The sequence below is a fragment of the Xenopus tropicalis genome, chromosome 9 (assembly GCF_000004195.4).
Source record: "Xenopus tropicalis strain Nigerian chromosome 9, UCB_Xtro_10.0, whole genome shotgun sequence".
Classification (NCBI taxonomy): Eukaryota; Metazoa; Chordata; class Amphibia; order Anura; family Pipidae; genus Xenopus; species Xenopus tropicalis.
The window spans coordinates 90,178,851-90,187,956 of NC_030685.2; the positions used below are offsets into that span (position 1 = coordinate 90,178,851).

The 9,106-nt window shown below is 53.5% G+C and overlaps 1 protein-coding gene across 1 annotated transcript in view; it reads right to left on the reverse strand.

Moving 5' to 3' along the window:
- The window catches only part of LOC101731378 (protein mono-ADP-ribosyltransferase PARP14), a 44,783-nt gene extending 37,094 nt beyond the window's left edge, over nucleotides 1–7,689 (reverse strand). The window contains exons 1-2 of the mRNA XM_031893890.1: nucleotides 7,468–7,689; nucleotides 1,768–1,868 (exon numbers count right to left, since the gene is read on the reverse strand). Of these exons, the coding sequence (XP_031749750.1) occupies nucleotides 1,768–1,868; nucleotides 7,468–7,654 (288 nt within the window). The 5' untranslated portion in view covers nucleotides 7,655–7,689. The remainder of the gene's footprint in view (nucleotides 1–1,767; nucleotides 1,869–7,467) is intronic.
- Between the last annotated feature and the right edge of the window lie 1,417 nt (nucleotides 7,690–9,106).

Consider the following 9,106-nt stretch of genomic DNA (forward strand, 5'->3'; position numbering starts at 1 on the left):
ATCAGGGATAGTCAGGAAGCAGGCCGGGTCAGATATGGATAATGCAGGATAGTCAGGAGCAGGCCGGGTCAGATATGGATAATTCAGGGATAGCAGGAACAGGGCGCGGGGTCGCAGATATGGATAATCAGGATAAGTCAGGAGCAGGCCGGGTCAGATAAATGGAATAATCCGGATAGTCAAGGAAGCAGGCCGGGTGCAGATAAATGGATAATCAGGATAGTCAGGGAGCAGGCCGGTCAGATATGGATAATGCAGGATACGTCCAGGAGCTAGGGCCCGGGTCCAGGATATGGATAATCAAGGATAGTCAGGAGCAGGCCGGCGTCAGATATGCGATAATCAGGAATAGCAGGAGCAAGGCCGGTCAGATGATGGTATTAATCAGAATAGTCCAGGAGCAAGCCCGGGTCAGATATGGATAATAGCAGGATAGTCCATGGAACAGGCCGGGTCAGATATGGATAATCAGGAAATGCAGGAGCAGGCCGGGTCAGATATGGATAATCAGAATAGTCAGGAACAAGCCGGGTCAGAAACACAGGAAGGCAACAAGCAGGATACAGGAAATACACAAGGCTCAGAAAGGCACCAGGAATAAATCCTATCACGGGCAATCAGTAACAAAAGAAAGGCCCTTTAAATATTTCAAATTTGGCGCCATTGAGCGCTGACGTCATGCACCGTGCGTCATGATGTCATTCGTCAGCGCGCCTGCGCCTTTAAATATGCGGAAGTGCGTGCGCACACTATGAAGGAGCAGACACGCTGGTAAGTGCCTCTTCTTTACACAGACAGATAGATAGATATATAGATAGACAGACAGAGGGATAGACAGACAGACAGAGGGATAGACAGACAGAGGGACAGACAGACAGATAGATAGATATATAGATAGACAGACAGAGGGATAGACAGATAGACAGACAGAGGGATAGACAGACAGAGGGACAGACAGACAGAGGGACAGACAGACAGATAGATAGATATATAGATAGACAGACAGAGGGATAGACAGACAGACAGACAGAGGGACAGACAGACAGAGGGACAGACAGACAGATAGATAGATATATAGATAGACAGACAGAGGGATAGACAGATAGACAGACAGAGGGATAGACAGATAGACAGACAGAGGGATGGACAGACAGACGGAGGGATGGACAGACAGACGGAGGGATGGACAGACAGACAGAGGGATGGACAGACAGACGGAGGGATGGACAGACAGACAGAGGGATGGACAGACAGACAGAGGGATGGACAGACAGACGGAGGGATGGACAGACAGACAGAGGGATGGACAGACAGACGGAGGGATGGACAGACAGACAGAAGGATAGACAGACAGACGGAGGGATGGACAGACAGACAGAGGGATGGATAGATAGATAGATAGATAGATAGATAGATAGATAGATAGACAGACAGACAGACAGACAGACGGAGGGATGGACAGACAGACAGAGGGATAGACAGACAGAGGGATGGACAGACAGAGGGATGGACAGACAGACGGAGGGATGGACAGACAGACAGAGGGACAGACAGACAGAGGGATGGACAGACAGACGGAGGGATGGACAGACAGACAGAGGGATGGACAGACAGACAGACGGAGGGATGGACAGACAGACAGAGGGACAGACAGACAGAGGGATGTATGACCTATCAGATATATCAGTTACTTATTCCCCAGAATGCACACAGTGGAGGGGCGGAGCAGGGGAGGAGCTATGAGTTCCCTTGAATAATTCAACTTACCGCTGGGGGAGGAGCTCCGGGCAACCTGACGTCCAACTTCAGCCTCTTCCCATTGGACAAGGACAGCTCGTGGGTCCGTTTCCCCAGAATTTGCTTCCGCACTGAGAGATAAAGTCAGAACCATCAGCCCAGTAATAAGGTGGTGCTTAAGCCACACCCCCTAACCAATCACGCCACGCTGACACTATCCTTCCCCGCCCCTTTTAAGCCAAATTCATTTATTTGATAGAAAAATGTCCATCAGTACTTGTGTTACACTCTGAAATTAAAGGGAAACTAAACCTCCTTTTTCATTTAACTCCTAGTTAAACACACAGACACTGAGCTGCCAGAACTAAATGCATCTTTATTTGTTTCTTTACACACAGGAGGCGGAGCTTGGGTGGCTGAAAGCCTCTGGGGCGGGGTTTGTGTAACTGTGTAGGGACCAAAGAGCTAACACTCACTGTGGCTGCAAATCCCCTCAGGTACCCATGTGACCACTTCCTGTTTGCTTTGCTACAGCTGTTAGCAAGGGGCGGGACTTCCTCTTTGGCCTCCATTCTCTGACCCAGTGTGTGTGTATGTGTGTGTGTGCGTCAGTACCGATCCCATTCCCATCAGCCCCTGCCCCAGTGAGCTTACACTCTAAGGTCCCTATCCCATTCCCATCAGTCCCTGCCCCAGTGAGCTTACACTCTAAGGTCCCTATCCCATTCCCATCAGCCCCTGCCCCAGTGAGCTTACAATCTAAGGTCCCTATCCCATTCCCATCAGTCCCTGCCCCAGTGAGCTTACACTCTAAGGTCCCTATCCCATTCTCATCAGTCCCTGCCCCAGTGAGCTTACAATCTAAGGTCCCTATCCCATTCCCATCAGTCCCTGCCCCAGTGAGCTTACACTCTAAGGTCCCTATCCCATTCTCATCAGTCCCTGCCCCAGTGAGCTTACAATCTAAGGTCCCTATCCCATTCCCATCAGCCCCTGCCCCAGTGAGCTTACAATCTAAGGTCCCTATCCCATTCCCATCAGCCCCTGCCCCAGTGAGCTTACAATGTAAGGTCCCTATCCCATTCCCATCAGCCCCTGCCCCAGTGAGCTTACACTCTAAGGTCCCTATCCCATTCCCATCAGTCCCTGCCCAGTGAGCTTACACTCTAAGGTCCTTATCCCATTCCCATCAGCCCCTGCCCCAGTGAGCTTACAATCTAAGGTCCCTATCCCATTCCCATCAGTCCCTACCCCAGTGAGCTTACAATCTAAGGTCCCTATCCCATTCCCATCAGCCCCTGCCCCAGTGAGCTTACAATCTAAGGTCCCTATCCCATTCCCATCAGCCCCTGCCCCAGTGAGCTTACAATCTAAGGTCCCTATCCCATCCCCATCAGTCCCAGCCCCAGTGAGCTTACAATCTAAGGTCCCTATCCCATTCCCATCAGCCCCTGCCCCAGTGAGCTTACAGTCTAAGGTCCCTATCCCATTCCCATCAGCCCCTGCCCCAGTGAGCTTACAATCTAAGGCCCCTATCCCATTCCCATCAGCCCCTGCCCCAGTGAGCTTACAATCTAAGGCCCCTATCCCATTCCCATCAGTCCCTGCCCCAGTGAGCTTACAATCTAAGGCCCCTATCCCATTCCCATCAGTCCCTGCCCCAGTGAGCTTACAATCTAAGGCCCCTATCCCATTCCCATCAGTCCCTGCCCCAGTGAGCTTACAATCTAAGGCCCCTATCCCATTGCCATCAGCCCCTGCCCCAGTGAGCTTACAATCTAAGGTCCCTATCCCATTCCCATCAGCCCTGCCCCAGTGAGCTTACAATCTAAGGTCCCTATCCCATTCCCATCAGTCCCTGCCCCAGTGAGCTTACAATCTAAGGTCCCTATCCCATTCCCATCAGTCCCTGCCCCAGTGAGCTTACAATCTAAGGTCCCTATCCCATTCCCATCAGTCCCTGCCCCAGTGAGCTTACAATCTAAGGTCCCTATCACATTCCCATCAGCCCCTGCCCCAGTGAGCTTACAATCTAAGGTCCCTATCACATTCCCATCAGCCCCTGCCCCAGTGAGCTTGCAATCTAAGGTCCACTAAGACATTTTCTAAATAATATAATGAATAATTCCAAAATAATCACGTTTACCTTCACTCTCCCCCCTCCCCCCTTTCATGGACAGATAGAGCCAATGTATCTTTTTGGGGGGCCCCTTTCCTAGCGGAAGCACACACCCTGCATGTAGAGAGACAGTATTTCCGTGATCTTTAAAGGATAAATGAGCCCCCCCAAAGGCAGAGAGTGACGATAACTTGATTTTTCAATCGTATTTAGAACATTTCTTATTTCAGCGCAATTTTCATTTTCCCCTTTAAACCAGTTCTGCGTGTCCCCGAGTCTGTGGAATTCCAAGCGCCGGCAGCAAATTCAAATACCTGTCAGTCAAACCCGGCGCTGCTCCCTGATTCGCTGGTTTGAAACAACAGCACAAGCTGCCGTCCAATCCCGGCTGCCGCCCCCAGGCCTAATAATAAACTGGCAAATGAAAGCTCCTCCGTGTATAAACCTCCCCGTCACCCCAGGCCCAAAATCTGCCCCCCGCTTTCTCCATAACTGACACTCATGTGACTGAACCCCCCTTTCCGACCCCTGATTCAGGGACAGAAGGCAGATATGCCCCCCCCACACCCCCATATACTGTTAGTACCGGGGATACAGAAGAAGTCACCTTGGAGTCCCATGACCAGACTGTGGCCCCTGTGGTTCTACACCCCGACCTCCCATCACTATTGGTTGTTCCCCCAATATCTGGGGGTTCAGGGGGCACAACGTACAGTGATATCGCTTTGTGAACTGGTTAAAAATAAAATCCTTCGTGTCCCAGAGTCTCGGGAATCCAAACCAACGGCCCCGACTGGGTTTCAGCCTATGAGCAGTAACTCCGGCAGCAAATTCAAACAGCTGTCAGTCAAACCCAGTGCTGCCCCCTGATTCGCTGGTTTGAAACAAGAGGACAAGCTGCCACCCTATCCCGGCTGCCGCCCCTGTGCCTGATAATAAACTGGGAAGTTGAAGCTCCTCCATGTTTGGTCCTTGTGAGGCAGATAATTAGGTTCCCACTATACAGCCCCCTCCCTTCACCCTTTGGTGTGACTGTTTGGTCAGTAGGAGCCCATTATGGAGGGGGATAATCTGTGCACAGGGAATATAATTACTAGGGATGCACCAAGCCCAGTTTTTTGGGTTCGGCTGAACCCCCCAACCCCCCCGATGGATTTGGCTGAATACAGAACCAGATTCAGATTCACTTCACCCGGGACCGTGGATTCGGCCGAAACCCAACCCTCCCAGACATGGCCGAATGCTGGATACGGAGCATCCCTACTAATTACCTGCCCCACGGGGGCCAAATATGAGCTTTAATTACCCCATTTACCCCAATTTTTCTCACATTGAGAAAGAACAAAAAACATTTGTACAGAATAAACATGAGGCTAAAAGTAGGTTCAGCCCATTCTACTGCCCCCCCCCCCCCCCCCGGGATTATTCCATAGTCACCTGTTACTCCAGTAAAACTACAGGGGGGCCACTACTGCGCCTCAATACAGCCGGGTCGGACTGGGCCCCAAAGCCAAGTACAGAACCAGTACCTGGGCCCATACAGAGATTCCCAGGAACACAGGCAGCCCAGTCCAACCCCCTAATATTGCCCCCCAATTGTACCCCCAATCCTACCTGTTTCTCGGCTGAAGTGGATGAGGGGATATCCCTGTACCCCAATCCTACCTGTTTCTTGGCTGAAGTGGATGAGGGATATCCCTGTACCCCAATCCTACCTGTTTCTTGGCTGAAGTGGATGAGGGGGATATCCCTGTACCCCCAATCCTACCTGTTTCTTGGCTGAATGGATGAGGACAATCCCTGTACCCCCAATCCTACCTGTTTTCTTGCTGAATGATGAGGACATATCCCTGTACCCCCCATCCTACCTTGTTCTCGGCTGAAGTGGATGAGGACATATCCCTGTACCCCCAATCCTACCTGTTTCTTGGCTGAGTGGATGAGGACATTATCCCGGTACCCCCAATCCTACCTGTTTCTTGGCTGAAGTGGATGAGGGGATATCCCTGTACCCCAATCCTACCTGTTTCTTGGCTGAAGTGGATTAGGGAACATATCCCTGTACCCCCAATCCTACCTGTTTCTGGCTGAAGTGGGATGAGGGATATCCCTGTACCCCAATCCTACCTGTTTCTTGGCTGAAGTGGATGAGGGGATATCCCTGTACCCCAATTCCTACCTGTTTCTTGGCTGAAGTGGATGAGGACATATCCCTGTACCCCCAATCCTACCTGTTTTCTGGCTGAAGTGGATGAGGGGATATCCCTGTACCCCCAATCCTACCTGTTTCTCGGCTGAGTGGATGAGGGGATATCCCTGTACCCCCAATCCTACCTGTTTCTTGGCTGAAGTGGATGAGGGGATATCCCTGTACCCCAATCCTACCTGTTTCTCGGCTGAAGTGGATGAGGGGATATCCCTGTACCCCCAATCCTACCTGTTTCTGGCTGAAGTGGATGAGGGGATATCCCTGTACCCCAATCCTACCTGTTTCTTGGCTGAAGTGGATGAGGGATATCCCTGTACCCCAATCCTACCTGTTTCTCGGCTGAAGTGGATGAGGGGATATCCCTGTACCCCCAATCCTACCTGTTTCTTGGCTGAAGTGGATGAGGGGATATCCCTGTACCCCCAATCCTACCTGTTTCTTGGCTGAAGTGGATGAGGCGATATCCCTGTACCCCAATCCTACCTGTTCTCGGCTGAAGTGGATGAGGGGATATCCCTGTACCCCCAATCCTACCTGTTTCTTGGCTGAAGTGGATGAGGACATACCCTGTACCCCCAATCCTACCTGTTTCTCGGCTGAAGTGGATGAGGGGATATCCCTGTATCCTACCTGTTTCTGGGCTGAAGTGGATTGAGGGGATATCCCTGTACCCCCAATCCTACCTGTTTCTGGCTGAAGTGGATGACGGGGATATCCCTGTACCCCCAATCCTACCTGTTTCTCGGCTGAAGTGGATGAGGGGATACCCTGTACCCCCAATCCTACCTGTTTCTCGGCTGAAGTGGATGAGGGGATATCCCTGTACCCCCCAATCCTACCTGTTTCTTGGCTGAAGTGGATGAGGGGATATCCCTGTACCCCCAATCCTACCTGTTTTCTTGGCTGAAGTGGATGAGGGGATATCCCTGTACCCCCAATCCTACCTGTTTCTTGGCTGAAGTGGATGAGGGGATATCCCTGTACCCCCAATCCTACCTGTTTTCTTGGCTGAAGTGGATGAGGGGATATCCCTGTACCCCCAATCCTACCTGTTTCTTGGCTGAAGTGGATGAGGGATATCCCTGTACCCCCAATCCTACCTGTTTCTTGGCTGAAGTGGATGAGGGGATATCCCTGTATCCTACCTGTTTCTGGCTGAAGTGGATGAGGGGATGTCCCTGTACCCCCAATCCTACCTGTTTCTGGGCTGAAGTGGATGAGGGGATATCCCTGTACCCCCAATCCTACCTGTTCTCGGCGTGAAGTGGATGAGGGGATATCCCTGTACCCCCAATCCTACCTGTTTCTCGGCTGAAGTGGAGTAGGACATATCCCTGTACCCCCAATCCTACCTGTTTCTTGGCTGAAGTGGATGAGGGATATCCCTGTACCCCCATCCTACCTGTTTCTTGGCTGAAGTGGATGAGGACATATCCGGGGGTGCAGTCGGGGTCCCTGATCACACACTCCCCTCCGTTAGACTTGCTCTTGCTCTGGAAATACACAAGCAGTTTGTTCTTCAGCTCCTTCAGTTTCTCGGGCCCCAGATCCCACTGAAGGGCCACAGGGAAGTGGTAGGGATCCCCCATGCTGAGGGGGGGCTGGGGGTCCCTGGCTGAGGGGGGCTGGGGGTCCCAGGCTGAGGGGGGGCTGGGGGTCTCAGGCTGAGGGGGGCTGGGGGTCCCAGGCTGAGGGGGCTGGGGGTCCCAGGCTGAGGGGGGGCTGGAAGTGATGGGCAGGTTGAGCTGAGTAACAGGGAGAGGCCAGTAAGAGAGTGAGGGTGAGTGGGTGAGACTGGGGCTGAGTGGGAGTAACTGGGAGTGAGTTGGAGGCGGGGGGGGGGGGGGGAGTTGGGAGAGATCGCAGAGTGAATGCGACAGTCGGAGAGACGCGTGTAAGCGCTGGGGGAGGAGCTAGAGCGGCCGGACTGAGCGGAACCGACGGTGTCAGTGGCTTCAGTAACGGATCATGGAGCGGTGGGTGGCGGGGTAGGGGCAGTTATGGGAGGGAGAGGGGGAAGTTATGGGAGGAAGCGGGGCAGGTATGGGAGGGAGAGGGGTAGGTATGGGAGAGAGGGGCAGTTATGGGAGGAGGGGGGTAGGGACGGGGAGGTGCAGATTTGGGAGAAACTTTCAGTTTTCATTTCTCTGAATTCTCTCGCACCCCCCCCCCCCGACCTGCGAGTCGCTGCCCCCCCCCCCCCCGACCTGCGAGTCGCTGCCCCCCCCGGGGCCCCCCCCCGACCTGGCGAGTCGCTGCCCCCCCCCCCGACCTGCGAGTCGCTGCCCCCCCCCCGACCTGCGAGTCGCTGCCCCCCCCCCCGACCTGCGAGTCGCTGCCCCCCCCCCCGACCTGCGAGTCGCTGCCCCCCCCCCGACCTGCGAGTCGCCTGCCCCCCCCCCCCCGACCTGCGAGTCGCTTGCCCCCCCCCCCGACCTGCGAGTCGCTGCCCCCCCCCCCGACCTGCGAGTCGCTGCCCCCCCCCCGACCTGCGAGTCGCTGCCCCCCCCCGACCTGCGAGTCGCTGCCCCCCCCCCCCGACCTGCGAGTCGCTGCCCAAACCCTTGTGCCTGTGACTCTCACCCCGAATCTGTGACTTTTATCCTCCCCCCGTAACCCCCAGTCTCATTGAACCCTCGCCCTAGAGTTTTGTCAACTGTGACCACTTACTCCTCCTAAACTGTAATTTGGGGGACCCCCTCACCCCAAACCTGAGTCTCAGAACGGTGACACCCACCCATCACCCAAGCCACAAAATCTGCTCCCCACTTTCTCCATAACTGACTCCTGAGACTGATCCCCCCAATTCCGACCCCTGATTCAGGGACAGAAGGCAGATATGCCCCCCCACACCCCCATATACTGTTAGTAACGGGGATACAGATTCCAGCCATTACTTCCCCCCTGTGATAAAATCCTTATAATAAACATCAGCCATAAATATCCTATAAATGATATCTTTATAATCGGGGGTTATTCCTGTCACATGACTCAGCTTCTGTAAATAGTAAATAATGTGCCCCCTGCTGGTGAATATGATG